The 18957-nt window shown below is 37.8% G+C and overlaps 1 protein-coding gene across 4 annotated transcripts in view; it reads left to right on the plus strand.

Moving 5' to 3' along the window:
- Nucleotides 1-1702: 1702 nt before the first annotated feature.
- Nucleotides 1703-18957, plus strand: part of LOC135208493 (unconventional myosin-X-like) — a gene marked incomplete at its 5' end in the record, with an annotated part of 30443 nt that continues 13188 nt past the window's right edge. Inside the window, 12 exon segments of one of the 4 annotated variants that reach the window (XM_064240730.1) lie at nt 1703-1738; nt 4555-4780; nt 5757-6014; nt 6208-6325; nt 7647-7876; nt 7969-8161; nt 8624-8781; nt 8981-9205; nt 9374-9540; nt 10921-10947; nt 12610-12807; nt 13003-13189. In XM_064240730.1, coding sequence (XP_064096800.1) covers nt 1703-1738; nt 4555-4780; nt 5757-6014; nt 6208-6325; nt 7647-7876; nt 7969-8161; nt 8624-8781; nt 8981-9205; nt 9374-9540; nt 10921-10947; nt 12610-12807; nt 13003-13189 — 2023 coding nt within the window. 4 annotated transcript variants of the gene reach the window in all.

Below are 18957 nucleotides of genomic sequence, written 5' to 3' on the forward strand. Positions count from 1 at the left end.
AGCTCGTATTTGTAAATGTACTTGACTTGTATGTTTAAACATTGTATGGAGTACTTGATTAGTATATACATGGAGAAGGTTGTAAATGCTTGGCCTGTATTTACTGTAAATGATTTATATATTGAAATTAGATAAAGGTTATGATGAATATAGGTTGACGCGTTTGTATTATTGGAAAATGACAGTAGCCTATTTGAGTACTATTTTTAATTTTTCGGCCGTCCTAGTAGCTATTTTACGTGAAGTAGCATATTATGTAGTAGGATTTAATTGCAGTGCACATTGGCATTGGATGCTCACTGCATTGTATATATGCTTATCTAACATATGGTTAAGCAGTAGCTAGTATTTTTAGTCCACATTATTTGTGCATTCAACGAAAGTTTCATAAGTAAGTTTTATGATTTTTTTCTTTTCCAATTATACTGGCTGTCTCAGATGTGTAAAATGATGTTCTTCCGAGAACAGTATTATGAACTACATACCGTAGATAATAGTACAGTACTTAACATTATCAGTTTTAAAGGTTATTGGAATTTGCTCCATAAATGAATGGTCTTTTTGTGGGCTTTTTTCTTTGTGAATTATAACGATAAGTAATATTGTATAAGTAAATGCACAGAGTTTTTGGTGATTGGAGGTTAATCTTCAGTTTTAGGTCAAAATGCACTGATAATTTGCAATAAATTTTGAAACTTTTTTTTCTCATGTAGTTTTATGTAGTGTAAAGTAAAAGCTGACGAACAGAAAGACTGACAGAATTAAATTTCATTATAGGTTTTGAAAAAGATTTTTTCTCAAATTATCATCAGCAGGAAAGATAAGCTCAACTAATGGTATTTAATAAATGTGGATTCCTTACATTACTACTATGTGATTTGTATCTAAATATTTTGAGAATGTTTAGTGCTTTGGTACTTTTCAAGGTGTACACATTTTTCCTTTTCTTTATTCTGACCTTAGAAAATACACTTTCAAGAGATACTATGAATGGGAGAGGCTCTTTCAAAAAGACAGGAAATTATTTATGTTCATTTCCATAAATTATAAAGGGAATGAAAACCAGTATAACTTAGAGAACACTTTCTTTTACAACATGTTAGGTCCTGAAAATCACAACCTGGTGTAATTAGTGTAGGTAGTGTTTTTTTTTCTTTAACAAAAATGATCAAACAATATTGAAGGAATTAGTTATCATGAAATATTTTCTAAAGAAAGGGAGAGGAGAATGATTTCATATATATCAATTGTCTTTTACTAAAATCGCATATGAGCTGTTGCATGAGGTATTGGTATGTAATTTGGAAATGTAAATATGTTTTTCTTTGCATTAGTTGCATTAGAGACTTTAACATTAGACAGTCTTTTCCACTTTTTGGTCTGTCTTGATCTGCATTTTCTCTTTCTGTACAAGATGTCTGATTTTGAATGAGGTACTGTAGTTTTTAAAGTGTGGGTCAAATTTTATGTAGCTTTCATTTGCATTTTGGTATTAATCTAAAATTTTCAAGTTAGTTACTAACAACATTAATAGACAGTAATGCCCTTATCCACCAGGTTTAATTTATACTTCTTGTATAGTCTTAAGAAGGTTGATTTTATGATTTATTTCTAAGGAAGTGTTTTTACATCGTAGCCATTGCAGTACAGTAATAGCTTATATTTTTTTGCTTTATGTGCTTTTATGCTTCTTTTTTTCAAGCCAACAATATGATGGTCTAGCTGCTGTGGGTGAAGGGTGAGTATGCGTACATTTAGGTAGTATTGTAATGTGTGTCCTCACTGACTTGAACGTAGCATTTGCCTTTGAAATTAATAACTAAGCTTCGTGTATAATCCTTTTATGTGTATCTTGGGCATACAATTTGCAAGTTACATAAAGAAGCAAGATTATGACATTTAACAATTTTCTGTCGTGTGCATTATGATGGAGCAGTACAAACATTAAGTAGAAATGCTTTGTTTGAGACAACAGGATTTTTCGGTAGGAAAAGCATTTGCGAAATCAGGGTTATTAGAATTGTCTCCACTTCCTCAGCTGCCTCCTTTCAATTGTGCTTTAGTCATACATGAGTGTTAACAAGTACATATCCCTTATTCTTTGCAGATATATTCTGTTTACCACTTATATTGATAGGATGCAACTCTGTGTCCACTTGAGAGGAAAGCATATTGAACGAAGGCTACTTAGGTAGTTGGGGATATATCCCTGTAAAGGGGTAATTCTTTGCACCTTAGAATATTATGTGCTTTTTTATTCAGTTGATATTGGTAATTCCATCTCAGCAAAAGTGGTATGTTTCCACAAGACATTCTTGTTTTTAGATGTCTTATGTCAGATCTCTTAATTGCTAACTTGCAATGTGTTAATTATATTCCTTTATCAGTGTAACAACCTTCAGGCATAATCCTTTTACTATCCCCTAACATTTTCAACAATGCAGAATTTCTTTGTAGGTTCATCTTTATAACTCACTCTAAATAATCACTGTACACTTTGTTTGTTGGTAACTACCAGTACTAGTCAATTTCAATTCTACTTTTGTCATAATCAGGAGGGTTATGATTGGATACATATTAAGTTTTTATTAGAACTTATTGGTTGCTTGATCAATTTCAATTGGTTTAGTATTGATCCATTTATTATATGATGATCATTTACTTTAATTAAAATGTAGGTAATATTATGGTGCATTTTAGCTTGGGTACTTTGATTTGATACTCTTCCGCCATCTTTCAAATACAGTAATAGAACTTTTGAAATGTAAATTACACTAACCAAATCACAGAATTATTAATGGATTGATGGGTGTGACCTGAATCATTTGATCTTAAATGAAAGGTGATAATTGAAACAGAGAGAGGTAAGGAAAGTTGGAAAGTATTATCGGAAGTGGCCCATGGAGATTCAGGAAAAATAAAGATTGAAAACTTTGCAGCTCAGCTACTATCTACAATACATTAGACAAGGCATAATGTAGACAGTATCCCTCCTCTTACAGGGCCAGTCTTTGGAAAATACGAATGATGAAATTCTGTAGAGCTTAGCAAAATTTCTTTTATCAGTCCAAAACAGGATAGGTACAGTATTTCATATTTTATCTTTTTCATGAATTTTCTTATTACAGCACCAAAGAAAAGATGATCAGTATAGGAGTGCAGTACTGTACCTTTAATTGTACATATATGTATTATGTATGTTTCTGATGCATAACTTTCTTTCTAAAGGATTATTATTGTGCAGCTGCAGCAAAGAAAATCTGGTAACTAAGTACTACAATATGTACTCTTGAGGGTGTGTAGTAAATGGGGCAATGGATTTGCAGGAGAGCTGTGATGTAGACTGAAAGTTTAGTTTAATTATTTGTACATAAGTGAACTTCGTACTCTATACCACTATTCATCAGGGTTTAATCTGTCCTTCTGCAGGTATCTGTATTCTGTGGTTAGGATAATTTCCATTAAATAAGGTTGTGTTCATATTTAAAAGTATAGTTCATGACACATTTCCACAACATGACAGTATGAAATTCAGATTGATAATGTGTGCGGTGTTTATCATCTTGCAATTTATGTGCGCTCCTAAACTTTGCATGTGTTGTGTCTTTTCTAACACTCTCTACTCTTAGAGTAAATTTTAAGCATGTTGAGTTAGTAGTATGATGGGTATGTGAATTACTTCTTTTATATGTGAACTGAAAGTAGATTTTGAAAATTTTCTTGGAGAAAAATGCAAAATCTATTTCCTTGGCAGAGTTACAGCTCATATGTGTTTCCAACTATTCTTTCCCTCTGCTCCTTCTCCCTCTTGAGCTTTAAAGAGCTGAGTTTAACAAGTGATGGTGCATCTTCACTGCTGCTTTTATGTCACTGGTGTGAGTTTCTTCTTGTTCTAGGTGAAAGATAGTCAAGGGCTTTGGATTGCAGGTATTTAGGTCACTCTTCCTTAATACCGTAATAAAACAGTGTGTTTTGAGATCTTTGAACACTTTCAAGTAGTAGATCTGTCTTGTTTGCATTGAGTGATGCAGGATACTTGAATTAATCAGTAACCATATTTATGCTCTACTATTTTGTGTGTGTGCAGTATTTGTAATAAAATTTCATTGCTTATATTGCACCGAGGTGAATTTTTGTAATTGGTGAAAGAGTGTATTTAGGTAAACCTAGATGTTTTGTTTCATATAGTAAGTGATTCACTTTTCTTCTGTAATTTTATTAAATGGTTAATGGGATTTTTTAAAAGATTTATTGTGGACAACAAAATTGCCAGAATGATCACATATTTTGTGAGATAGATTTATCCACTGTTGTTGTTGCGTTTCATATTAAAGCCCATGTTAACCTGTGGTAGTCTGATTTGTTGTAATTGTTATTTTTGTATCAAAATGGTTCTCTCTTGGTTCAGGCTAAAATCATGTAGTTTCAATATTTTTGATGTGGACAGAAAAAAAGTCACAAAGTCATGTATCAGAGAATTTCATAAGTACGTACTATTCTTAATATTGATTTAGGACCCGATTTATGATACATCTCTTTTTATGAATTTCACAGAAAAGTGGAGGAAGAGATGGCAGCTCTCACTAATATAGCTGAGACTGTGAATAATCGCCTAGCTACTTCAGGGCCCTCCAATCCTGATGATGCATCTCAAGGTTCAGGAGAAGGAGTGGACCTGGACAACCTCTTCTCTTTCCTCTCGACAATGGAATCGGAGAGGCATGTGTTGGATGAAATATCAAAACAGATGGATGAAGTTGCAGATGACTTGGAATCTGAGGTACAATCACTGATACTTGTTTAACTAAAATTTTAAATTCAGGTATATTATGCATTTCAGACTTTTGTTTTTCCTATGTGCGGAATATGTAGTTGTGACAGATTTTTTAGGGCATGAAAGTTGAACTAATTTAGTTTTTTCTTTTCAATTGATATCATGTAGCCAATACCATTGAAGCGAATTGTTATTGGATGAATGGAGTTTTGTCACTGAAATACTTTTTTTTATTCTTGGAGTGCACATTTGTAAGTTTTATTGTCTCATTAGTTGGCAGAATTATACATTCTTTTGATATTCATTGGGGTAAGTGAAAGAAAAATGTTGAATTTAGTGAGATGAAATGTTCCTGTAGTTTATGCATTGTAAGAAGACTATAGAGTGAGAAATTTTTCATCTACAGCTCAGTAGTGATCATTGAGTTGCTTTCTCTGAATCCACCTCTGTTATAGAAATGGCTTAATAGAAAAAAAATTAGATATTTCTTTTCTACTGTTATAATGCATTTGCCAGTGAAAAGCGAGATATGTGCCCCAGCATCATTGGTTGTGGGTAGTTGCTGTTTACTTTTCAAAACAGACTAGGACCCCTTTTTATGGAAGCGAAACGTAGACATTGTGTGTGAATGAAAAGAATAAAGTAGACGCATTTCGATGAATTTAAATGTGATATATATTTAAATGTTGTAGAGACATAGAAATGCCAGGCCTGTAAAAACAAGCTCAGTCTTATGAGGAAAGTTTTGGTATAGAGCTTACCCCTTAAATTATGACAGATCTGTCTCTTTTTCTCCACAAATGATGAATAGGCAGGTTTTGTGTTAAGGGAAGGTTATACGGGTAAGAAAAGTAGAGATACAGTAAAGAGGAGAACATTTCAATCAGAGAGAAAGCAAGTTCAAATGTATAGCTGATTAGGCTTTCGCTGAGTTAAATAATGTATGAGGCAATCCTGATTTGGAACTTAACATGCATTGCAGATTGAAGCAATTAACCGGAGTATGGGACAGAAAAGCGATGTGTCTCTACCACCACCACCTTCAATTAGTGAGGAACCCGCACCTCCTCCACCACCACCACCATCTTCAGATGCTCTTCCTCCACCTCCAAGTGAACCACCTGTATCCTTGGCATCAGTTCCTCCCCCACCACCACCAGGGGCCATAGAATCAAAATCTAATAGAATTTCAAATGAAGTGAAAGAAAAAACAGATGAAATTGTGCCTCCGCTACCTCAGGTAAAGTTTTGGAACATGATTTGCTTACTTTACCTTGGGACTTTTTACCCATCTTGAAACAGTAGAATTATGTAGCCATTTCAGTATTTTCAATTGAAAGTTAATGTGCAGTAGGGAACATGTTTGTTTATAGATGAAACTAAAATGTATTGTTTCAGCATAAATAGGTCATTATTATTTTTTTTATCAACAGGTTAATGGATTTCACGAAGAAAAGCCTAAGGAACCAATTTATGAAACAATTCCTGCTGGATTGGCAAATGCACAAGCCAGACGAGAACCGAATTATGTGTCAGGACCACCTCCTGCAGGTAATTTAACAGTGAGACCTTTTCAAAAATTTCTTTTAATTCACATAATACAATTTCTTTGGCTAGAATATCAAAGCAGGTTAATAAGATTGCTCTTTTTTATTGATTTATTTTCCTTGTAAATGTGCAGCCATTTCATTAGATGCTTAACCTTTTGAGTTCCGAGTATTTATTTGTATTGTAAGTGACTGTGCTTGTTCCTTGTCATAGTATCATCATTATAAATGTTTTTATATCAATTAGAAAATTGAATTCTAATTTCTGTTCTGTGTCCTGTACTTTTTCTTCTTGGCCTTGCATTTCTAGGCCCTATTGTTATAAGTTAATTTTTTATTCACTTAAAACAAGAAGTAGATTTTATATGTAATTTTTCAGATATCACATTGATGGACTTTCACCCAGTTACTTGAAATCTTTATGATGTCCAGCATTAGTTTGTATTAATATTAGAATCATGAGGTCCATCCTTTTAAGTGTTAAGAATTTGAATTCAGCAATTTCATCAAACCACCTACTATAAAAATGATCATTAGATCAAGATTCACTGAAATCATGGTCTGATTATATCATATATTGCTTTAATTCTCAATGGTATTTACAGTGATAAGTAACTTAAAGATCAAAAGAAAAGGTAATAGGTAATTGCTGGGAAGAGAATGAAAACAGTCTTACCATTAAAGAAAACCTATGCTAGGAAGGGCTCAATTTTATCTAATTATATTATTATTTGTAGGCAGGAAGGACTTAAGCTTGAAACAAAATTTCACCCAATCAAGTAAGAGAATAAGGCAGTCCCCGGGTTACGACAGGTTCGGCTTATGACGTTCCGAGGTTAAGGCGCTTTTCAATTATATTCATCAGAAGTTATTTCCAGGGTTACGACACCTACAAAGCTGATCTGGCACAAGAAATATGACACCAAAACTGCAAAATAATGAATATTTGAAGGTTTTTTTGATGCAAAATGCAATAAGAATGCAGTTTACATAGTTTTCAATGCACCCAAAGCATTAAAAGTAAGGTTTTCTTAGGATTTTTTTATGATTTTCCGGCTTATGACGATTTTCGGCTTACAACGCGTCTCAAGAACGGAACCCCCGTCGTAACCCGGGGACTGCCTGTATTGAATGGTGAGCTTGGTAGTAGGCTGCATTGTCTTCAGACACTGAATAGCGCTGGCACTGTAACACATAGAGATTTATGTTATTCATTATTCCTTAAACTGCCCAGAATGTTACTTCCTGCCCAAGTTATGTAATGGTTACCATTTGCATAACAACTTGTCAAGATACTTCTAGACAATTTGTTATACTTCATACAGGTCCTCCTCCAGCTCCACCAGAAGAACCGGTTGAGCTTAGAAGGCCACCGCCTGCAGAACCAGCAAATAGTAAGGATATGACTATAGATCGTCGACGAAGACCTTCTGGTCAGAAGAGGCCATCTAGATCACCTGCATCAAGAAGTCCGCTTCGAAACTCACGCTCCAGTACGAGAAGTCCTGGAGTGAGTAATATCTTATTTCAGCGACTTTTTTCATTTAATCTCCTGGTAAATATTTTTAGTATTTTGGATGTTGAGTGAAATTTCATATCCATGAAATGTTTCCCCTAAGCACTAAGCCTGTTTGCATGCTTTCTCAGCCACGACCTAATGGCCGCAATAGTGCTGCTCCAGAGGATCCTGAACGAGTAGAACGACGTAAACAACGAGTAGAGCGCAAATTGCATGAATTAGAAGAAATGGAAGAAAACAAAGAGAATGAAAGCCAGAATCACTTTGACATGATAGAATTTGCAGAAAAGTATTTCAATAATCATGAAAGGTCTCCAGAAGGTAAGACTTCTTTGGATTGGTGTGTTTTTTAAAGTATGTGGATATTTTGATCTAAAAACGTAGTACAGGCAGACCATCGGTTTTCTGTCATACTTGGTTCCTAGACCTTACTAGATTTTCAATTTTTATGGACTAGTGATGGTCCCGTCTTGTCAACACACTCTAAACAAATATTAGATATAAATTAAATAATTAAGTGAAATGGTTAAATAGCATAATCTTTGAAAGGATGCATCTTTCAGATAATTGCTTTCTACATATTGTACTAGCTTTTCTAGTAAACTAGTCTAGTGGTGGCAAGAATGTTAAAGTTTTGATTGGTACGTATTTCAAAGTTTCAGTCATAATTTTGTTTGGATTAAAAAAAGGTTGCAGACCAGCAAATACTGGAAAATGAATGGTGTGCCTGTATTATAGTCATTTCTTTAATATATCCTTTACTGAGTTGTGTTGTGGACACAGGTACCATTATGTCAACATTGACCCGAAAACGTACAACAACGTCGGAGTATCTCCCCAAGTACGAACTCATCACATATTCTCGCTCTTCAATAATTCCAACTTCTCATGTTCATTTATATGATCCAGAGAATATCAACATTGCCTGCAGTACCTTTAGGGTTAGTCCATATATTGAATTCATATGAAAATTGAATATGAAATATTTATGAAATTATGTCATTAATGCTAAAGTTAATGTTATTTTGTATAACAGTGTCATTCCTTATGCATATCTCCTGCATATTATTTCAAAAGTTAGCATCCAGTTTTGGAGTGTTTTGATATTTATTTTATTTTATGCAATGTCTTTTATAATAGGACTTGTGTAAATACTGTCGAGGTGAATTAAAACCTGAACAAGAAACAGTCACCCTTCAAAGTATCATTAGCCATGGTTTAGAACGAGAGGAACTTAGAAATGAAATATATGTACAGTGTATTAGACAAGTTACCAACAATCCAAGTACGGAATCCTTGGAAAGATTGTGGCTCCTGCTATGTTTATGTGTTGTGGCCTTCCAACCAGGAAAACTACTTCATAAGGTTTGTAAATAAACAAATTTTAGTTTTTTTTTTTTTATTGAAGTACATATAGTATACTGTAATACTATATATGTGTTGTTGAAAAATTTTGGCATAGTTGCTATAGGGATATGTGAAGGAATATCATAGTTCAGATGTGCATATATTATCATGAGGACATCTTTGCAGTATTTTGTGAGCTTCCTACAAAAGAACCTTGCCCTTGAAGGAAAGCTTCGACAGTATGTTCAATGGTGTCTAGAAAACTGTAAAAATACAAAGGTATCCAGCCGAAGGCTTCCACCGTCTTCTGTTGAAATTGCTGCAATGAAGAAGCTTGGAACTATAGTTTGCAGGTTAGTGAGAGTCAGAGAATCAGATTGAATATATGTGTGGGTATAATGACCCCTAGATTAATTATGCCCTTTGTGTGCAAGGAAGGAGGAAATTTGACACCATAATGTGAGAATTACTTAGAATTATAACCTTTTGTGTTTATAGGGATAGACAATACATCTGCAGTCTTAGGATATTTGTGATTATTGTACATTAACAAATACATCCATTATCCAAATATATTTCCTTCAGTTCTGATTTTATTAATGATTTGCACAAAACTATCTGTCATCTGCTATGCAACTGACTACATCTGTCAACATGACATCAAAATAAGAATGTTCAAAAATAAATAAAGCACATAAAATTGTTTATCACAAACAAGATCCTGACGAGTCTGAATCCACTTCCTACTAATCTTCATGTTTAGTTCCCAATGACTGTACTGTTAGCTTAGGTGAAAATTAGCAGTACGTATTCAAAATTAGGTAGCTGAGGGCTGTTTCAGAGCGTAATGTGCTTGAGATTACTGTGTATTTTAAGAAGTTGGCTTTTTACAATGATATTCTATACAATTTACAGTATTGTAAAGATCTTTTTAAATATACTTTTAATAGTAATTCTTGTCATTCAAGCCTAATTTAAATTGGCATAGCTATATCAAATCTTTTCTTGAAGTTTTACACTTAGTTCGGGTTCTTACTTGGCTAGGATTCCTTTCACTTATTCACACACACAGCTTCTGTTGTTAGACTTTTTGTAGGACATATTCTTAAAATGTTCATCAACTGCAACTGATGAAGAAAGAATGTAATATGCACAATGACATGTTTTTTTTACTTGCCGTATTTTGTGCGAAAAAATTCATGTAAGAAAGAGTGGCTATTTTTGGATATTGAGGGGAGAAGGAACCTATTTAGGATTTTTTCCCTTGAGAGAAAGAAGGAATGCTTGGTGACAATTACAGTCTAGCAAGATTCATTTGGGGGGTACCAAACAGTCCAGGATACAGATATTTTTCCTTAATCTTAAGAATTTATACATGTGTATTAGGATGGTAGAAAGTAGGGTAGATGCTGTTGAATGGTGGGTTGCAGTTTGGCAATTTGCTAAGAATGCAGTATCAGTGAGCTGTTTCATATATATTTTCAGAATTATTATTTTCCTTGAAGTTTTATGCTATAGGTTAATAACTTTGCTTTATTTTCATTACTATAAGCAGTCATTTATTACTGAACAGTACTTCTGTTGTTTGTTAAGATTGGCAAAGTCATCAAGGTAGATTTTCAGTAGGAAGTTTTATTGTTCATTAACAGCCTATTGAAAGATAAAGTATGTTACACATTTTGTACTTCATACTGAAGTGCTACGTGTCCAGTTTCATTCTTTTGTTATTTCAGTCCCGCCAATGGACACATTGTATATGGGTTTGTATTTTTTATGACTCAATCATGACCTTTGTTTCGTTTTTGTTGTTTGAACATCAGGAGATCATACTCACAGGTGCAGGCTTTTGAGGAGTGTCTTAAATGAATTAATTTTAAGTGTCGTTTACATTAGACTTAGTGAAGTAACACATTAAGGATACGTATATGCATTTAGACCAATAGTTTTAGCAAATGTTTATGAAACAATAAAATAGTCCACTCAAGTATGCACCTATATCAATTTGGAATCATGGGGCCTCTCATCTCTTTTGTATGTTGCTGTACATAAACCCTTCAACAGGATTGGTGATTTAATATTATATAATAATGTTTAATGTGTGTAAAAGATACACCCTATTTGTAACTGCACATATTGCAGTACAAAATATTTATTAGGAATCCAGCTGTCAATGTGTAAATGGCTTATGATCATGTCGAATGGAAAACTACATTTTTATGGTTCCTATTTTTTGTTTTGTGGTTAATAGCTGGTTTTTTAGATTGTGCTGACCATACCATAGTGTGGCTGTCTAACCATCTGTGTTATTCTGGAGTCATACTGTTTCAAAAAGCCTTGAGAAGAACAAAAACTAAGAAGTAGATTGTACTGTAGAAAAAATATCTGATAAAAAAATGAACACCATGGAAATGTTGGATTTTGAGACTTCTTAACAAGTATAAAAGATTGGCTTTTTGAGGCTTATGATTAAAAAGTATATTATATAACTTAAACTCGTAATGCAACTTACAGTGCAGGTTTTCTGAAGAATGTCCTTGTTTGTATCTGTAGGTAGTGTATCATTGTCTCTGGGATCTACATGGGTATGATGACATTTTTAGTCTGCATTATTTTAAGTGTATTCAGAGGATTCCCTTACTCATATTTCATTGTATTTTGGAATATTTTAAGAAAATTGGTATTACAATACTAGTATATTTTAAGATTAATTTTTCTCAGGTTGTCCATCTCATCAGTAGTTAGATCAACCAACCTCCCATGATATTCTTTCTTGTTCCATAATGTAAGTCATATTTCTGCTGTGTATACTTTTAGTGAATGTGCAATTACCCAGCAGCATATGAGTAGTTTGTGGGTTGTGTTTACCTTTTAAGTGTTAATGTTTGATTAGGGTTTCCAATAATAGGTCATTTGTTATAGGAGACGAAGCAGTAAAAGATAGATTCTATGATCCACAGGAGTTCATAGTATAAGTAGAATTTGAAAATGTCACCTATATTACTTATTTGAATCTTTTATTTCATAAGGGTTTGGTTTCAATTATTATAACTTGTAACAGAATGTTAATCGGAAGTTGTGTGATACGGGAAGTGGTGATGCTGTGCTGTAAATTTTGGTTTTAGAGATAAATCCTGTGGAAAGAGCCATCAAGTCATATCAACTAGAATTATGCTAATTAATGATATTTTCATGATGAACTGGTTGGTTATACTGATTGGTAGCAGTGCTCAGTAATATTATGGTATGGAGTTTGGTACTTTTGATACTTTTAGATAAAATTTTCTAGTTGAAGTATTTAATTTCTGTCATTTTTTTCTATGATCTTAAAGCGTCCAATAAGTTAGTAAGTTTTTTTATCTTTGTGGGAAAGAACATTTTTTATTTTCAGTTTGGTGGCCTTCTGTATTGTATGTTATTTACAGGTTTTTCTTTCTGGATGGCCGCACCAAGGCAATCGACGTGCATCCTCGCGATACAGCAGGGGATGCTATGCAGAAATTAGCAGACCGGTTGGGTCTCTCAGGGTTAGAGGGTTGGGCTATTTATGAATCTGGTGCTGATGGTGACAAACATGTTAAGAGTCACGAATATCTCTATGATGTTATTTCATCGTGGGAAACGTAAGTGAATAACACGTCTTGAATGTTGTAGACTTCGTCGTAGCTTATAATGTGACTTTCAAGCACTTTGTAAAATCAGTGGTATAAAACATCTCTTTTGCTTTTCACTTTCTGTTACAAAAACACAAATTTTTTTTTGTGATACACTTTCAATAATACTGACTGAATTAATATTCCTCCATGATCTTCATTCAGCAAACAACAGAAATCTAGTAATGTTGGGAGCTATGGGACCATGAATAAGAGAGCTTCTCAGTCAGTCAGTGCTGGAGAGAACCGATTTGTATTTCGGAAGCGGCTGTTCAGGACGCCTCGGGAAATCCCTAGTGATCCTGTTCAAGTTAATCTCTTATATGCTCAGGCTGTGTATAGTGTAGTAAGGGTAAGTTCATCTTTTGTATTTAAGGGGACCATCCGCTATGATGTCTATTTTTTTTATTTATTACTCAAAATACATAATTTTCACATATGTTTTAGATATATATAACACCTTTATCATATAAAAATTTCAAGTCATTTGAGCAAAAACTTTTCGTTTTATTAGCAAAAATCATGATTTAAAAAAAAAAAAATTGGTAGAGATTTCTCCGCTAATATGACATCAGTTGTATTGAAAATCATACCATACAAACTTCTTTATATACGGAACAATTCTGTGTGACAGAATTTTTATTTTTTTATTTTTTTATTTTTTATGAATTTTTTTATTTTTTTTTTAGTCTAGACACTCAAAAAAATCTAAAAAAAAAAGAAAAAAAGAAATCAAAATTCTGTCACACAGAATTATGGGATTTTTATTCCTCTTTCCAATGATATCTTTCTCTCTAAAATTGGATAATAAATAACCGAGTAAACTCTACCGACATGCGCATAAGTATGTTTTTGAGTTATGAGCTCCCAAAGATTTGCTATGTAAATTTTCGCTTTTTTCCTATAAAAATCAAAATAACATTATTATAATTAATTTATTTGTACTTTTATTGTTGATTTCTACATCAAGGATCCTTGTCCTACCCCTAAAAGTGGTGTTTTCTGGGCTCAGCTCGTGTCGCTGCGCGAAATATCCTTTAATCTATTATTTCTAGGGTAAATGTACTAACACATACCAGAGAATAAATAAAATAAAGAAAAAGGTCAGTATAACTGACTCGCTCACCCTCCAAGAGGGTGTTGGTATGAACACTAGGCGAGTGAGACCACTACCACGAGCCAAATACCAATAGAAATCTCCCACAACAAAAACCCTCCATGAGGAGAGCCGACCCACAGAGTGAGCAGCTCGTACTACTACTACTCCATCCCATGCTGCCGACTGCTGCGCCTCTGGTGGTCATCCTTTCAAGTTAGCGCACACGAGTCGGTTGTGATATTTTTCTCTCTGTGTTTTTTGTGCCCTTTCGTTGGATTTATCTATAATGGAGCGTGCAGCTATTGCAGCAGCTAAGTTAAGTACTCAGTAATTATGGTTAGTTGATTCTTTTCGGCCCTCAGTCAGTATTTGCCGTTTTTTAGGTATAAATACGTACTTGGGGTCGGAAGCATGGCAGCATGGTTCTGCCGCGTGGTGGGTTCGTTCTCGGTCTCCCATACCTAGAACATCCCCATATATATGTACGCTCTATTTTAATTATCCGTTTTACTTAGGGTACTGTCTACTCAGGTTTGCCATGCATGCATGTCTTTTACCTTATGTAGGCTTCTTCTTTCCAGACCCTAGTCCCGGCTCTTAGTATCGGCCTCTGACTAGCTTTGAGTGGTAGACTTTCCTTCGGGTTAGTCGTACACTCCTGGATTTTTTCTCCTACTTTATTGTTTTCTTTCTTTTATTTTATTTATTCCATGTATTTTGTTATGGTTAGGTTAGTTAGGCGTCTGGCTTAGCCTAGGTCCTGGCTCATCGAGCCTATGCTACCGCTCATCAGTTCGGTTGCTTCCTATAGCATCTCTCTGATCAGTCGGTTTTGGCCCAGTGGGTCTCCATGCTACCGCTTTTCAGTTCAGTTGCTTCCGATAGCATCTCTCTGATCAGTGGTTGGTCCTAGGCTTAGTTATCTTATGTTTAGTCTTACCGTCTCATGGTCACTACGCGATTCACGAGACAGCCAGACGCCTGCCCAGTTCCCTTCCCCCTCCCCTCCCCCCTCCTCTCGCTCTTCCATTGAGTCGGGGGAGGGTGGGTCGGTCTGCCCTCGCTCGCTCCACATACCCGAGCATGCCTCCCTCTCCCCCCCCTCAGGCGGAGGGGCCAGAGAGACGGGACAGACCCAGACTGGACGCGATCTCTCCGGCTCATCGGTCCGGCCCGGTGGTAACGTGGTGGAGGGTACTGGCCTTTCCCCCCATCCGTTGCTTCCTGGTCGCTCCGGTTCGCTCGAGCCTGTATGTCTCCTCGCTCTTCCCGACCTTACTTGGACTCCTTTCCTGATCGGAGTCCTAGCATCCAGCGGGAAGTTGTTAGTCCATCCAGTAGAATGGAACTGGAACATACAGTAGGTCCCTACTAAACCTTACGTACCGCTGAGTTACTACACTGCCGCTACGCACTGGACTCGTTCCGGTTCGTTTGAGTTTTAGGTTTAAGTGTTATTAGATTAACTATAAGTTTATCTTAAGTACCTTAAACCTTCCCCCCCCCCTTTTTTTACATGTCTTACCGGAATCTCCCGGCTTATAGCCTATTCAGGCAATGCAGGGGGGGTTATGCCCAAATTTTTTCCGAGCTCCGGCATGCAACGGAGTTCCTTCTGTACCTTTAGCCTGTCAAGTGTTATTCTTTCTTAAGATACTCATGTGTCTTCCCACTTACAGCCACCAACTGTGAGCATCCGGGATGCGCCGCCACACTTCAGGACCCATGTGGACACGAAGTTTGCCGGTCCCATGCTCCATGCGCGACTCTGCACGGGGACATCCAGGTCTGGTACCATGAGACGTGTACCATATGTTACGATCTGGTGAGCCAGCTGTTAGAAGGGGTGAGTATTCCGTCTCCGGTAGCTGCTCCGCTTCTGTTTTAGTGCTTAAGTTTTCATCATCCACTTTAACTTAAGGCATCTAAGTTTAAGTTATATTTTAAGTTTAGTTTTTAAGTGATTCTTAAATCTAATCTTCGCCCTCTCTTCCAGGCGCCGGCAGTGAAAGATACCGCGCTGGCAACCCTGCGGGCCTGGGTCGGTGGTTTTGGGAAAAACGCCGCCAAGGGTATGCCCTACATCTTGGAGAAGCGGTTGGCGCTGTTAATCTTCCCCGGAGGCAAGGCGACAGGATACGTCGACCCAGTAGAGGCGGCCCCTACTATCGCCTTCATCCAACAACAGCTGGCTGCCTCATAACCGACCAAGACCAGGATATCTCCACGAGGACCGTCGCGACTTTAGATATTAATGTGGAACCTATGGTAGGTGTAGACGACCTGTTGGTCGAGGTAGTATGGTGGACACCCAAGGGTCACCCTTGGGTGTGACTGTTTCTTCTACTCCTGCAACCTCTCCATCCTTCCAAGGCTTTACAGGCGATGAATTATATACTCCTCCTGACGCTTCGGTTAGACCTAAGGTCAAGGGTCAAGCAGTGAAATCCTTGACTAAGACGTCGTCGTCTTCTAAGAAGTCGACTTCGGCGTCTTCCTCCTCACGTAAGTCTCCGGCTGGCAATCCCGGAGCAGACAGGTCTAAAGCTTTCTGGCTCCGGCTCTAAGTCCTCGAGGAGTAAATCCTCTAGAGAGAGATCTCGCACCCCGGCAGAGTCACCAGTTCCGCTACCCTTAGTTCCGGTTCAGAGCCACCCCTCCACCTCCGCAGCAGCTCCGGCCTTGGACTCCAATGCTGGTCTGTTGCAACAGGTGGGCGACCTGGTTGGGTCTTTAAAGAGTAGCATGGAACAGATGATCTCTCGTCTGTCGGATAGGATTACTTCCCAGGACTCCATTATAGCCGGACTGAAAGAAGCCCCTCTAGCCTCTCCTTCACTTTCCAATACGAGTGGAAATCAGCTTCCTCCGTATGACTCACTACCTCCGTTCTCGATGAACAATCCATGGAGAGTAGCATCATACGCCCCCTTCCAAGACGGTCTCATCTCCATACCGGAATTCGGAACTCGAAGGATAGAGGACTTCGAGTTCTTTCCGGAAGACCTCCAGCCTCCGTTCATAGGCTACGCAAGGCTTACAGCTTCAGCCATGGTCCGGGATGATAGGGTACCAAAGGAGACAGTCCTCTATTCACGAGACCAGGCTCAGAGAGAATGGCTCAGATGTTTAGAGGACATGGATTGTTCTAATGCCAGGATACAACCTTTCAAGAGTCCCTTTACCATTTTCACAATGGAGGAGAGTACCCCGCTCCCGTTCCTCACAAAGATCGCTAGGTCTACCATCCCAGCGGCCCAGAAGGGGGAACCCATGCCTCAATTAAAGGAAGCAGATCCCACATCTCCGTTGCTCCCCTCAGCCGGAGAATTGTGGGAGGACTTGCCAAACACCTTCTCAGCTGGCAAACTCAAACCGGACTGTGCTATGGAGCAGTTTGGTGAAAAGCTACCCAGGCTTCCAGATAGCCTTATTCAGGCTGAATTTGACGCGAAATCGCGATTAGCCAGATCGATTAACTCTATGGCTATGTCCGAGGTAGCAACCATAGTTTATGGCTCAGAACCGCTTTTTAAACTCATGACCAAAGCCCTGACTCAAACGGTACAGTCGGATATGTTTGAGTTTGCCACTGCTAGAACGAATTGTAGGAAGCATGTCCTGCAAGAGGCAACCATTCGACATGAGCCGAATAGGTTACTCTCGTTCTAACATCTGGGGAGCAGATCTCTTCCCAGAAGCTATGGTGAAGGAAGTACAATCAGAGGCTACGAGGCTAAACCAGAGCCTTAAGGACCGTTGGGGCCTTACGGCTAAGAGGAGACAAGACTTAACACCTAAAGGTAAGGGACAGAGGAAACCTAGGCGTTTCCATCCTTACCAGAAAAAGCAGCCACGCTTTCCTCAGCAAGTTCCAACGGTGCCCTTAGTGCAAACTGCCCAACCTTCCACCTCTAAGGCTCAATCACAGCCAATTTATGTGATATCCCCTCAGCCTCAGCCCTCCACCTCTTATGCCATCTCCCCAGCTTACAATCAAGCCTTCGAGAGTCAAGCTTCGCAGAAGTATGACCGCTCGGGTAAGGGAGGCAGAGGTAAGCGTTCCTTTCGTGGGAGAGGATCGGGAGGCCCCTTTAACAGGGGAAAGCACTTCAGAGGAGGCCGAGGCGGTTACCAGAACCAATGAAGAACTTCAGGTAGGAGGGAGGCTGTTTCACTTTCGCCACCGGTGGAACTTCAGCGAATGGGCTCAGAGCATAGTGTCAAAAGGCCTGGGTTGGAGCTGGTTGACGAATCCACCTCCATCCAGACCTTTCCGTCAACTTCCTTCAAGGAATTGACAGAGTACGCAGACGACCTCCTTCAGAAAGGAGCTATAGCGAGAGTCAAGAGATTAAAATTTCAAGGTCGCTTGTTCAGCGTGCCAAAGAAAGGCTCACAAAAAAGAAGGGTAATCTTAGACTTGTCCCGCTTAAACTTAGCCATCCGCTGCGACAAGTTCAAGATGCTCACGATCTCACAGGTGCGGACCTTACTTCCCCGTGGGGCCGTCACCACCTCTATCGATCTTACAGACGCTTACTATCATATCCCTATTGCAAGACACTTCCGTCCATATCTGGGTTTCAAGATAGGAGACCAGACATTCTCCTTCAAGGTAGTCCCCTTCGGACTCAACGTGGCACCCAGGGTGTTCACGAAACTAGCGGAAGTGGTAGTACAACAACTCAGATCGCAAGGGATTATGGTGGTAGCGTATCTCGACGATTGGTTGATCTCCTAATTCTGGAGCTGGGCCTTCGTCCTCTTCGGATCCCCAATCCCAGGCTCTCCCAGTCAGTACAAACGAAGACTGTGTTCGCTTCCTCAGGGATTCTCAAAACCCTAACTTTATGGATTTCATGAAGTTTGCGGCAAAAAGAGATGCGAATATTGACCCTCAGAATATTCTCTTCCTGGAATCAGATAAAAGGGATTCAACTTTGAGACAGTATGATGCTGCTGTCAAAAAGTTAGCAATCTTCCTGAGAGAATCTGATATTAGAATCATGACAGTTAAT

The sequence above is a fragment of the Macrobrachium nipponense genome, chromosome 35 (assembly GCF_015104395.2).
Source record: "Macrobrachium nipponense isolate FS-2020 chromosome 35, ASM1510439v2, whole genome shotgun sequence".
NCBI lineage: Eukaryota > Metazoa > Arthropoda > Malacostraca > Decapoda > Palaemonidae > Macrobrachium > Macrobrachium nipponense.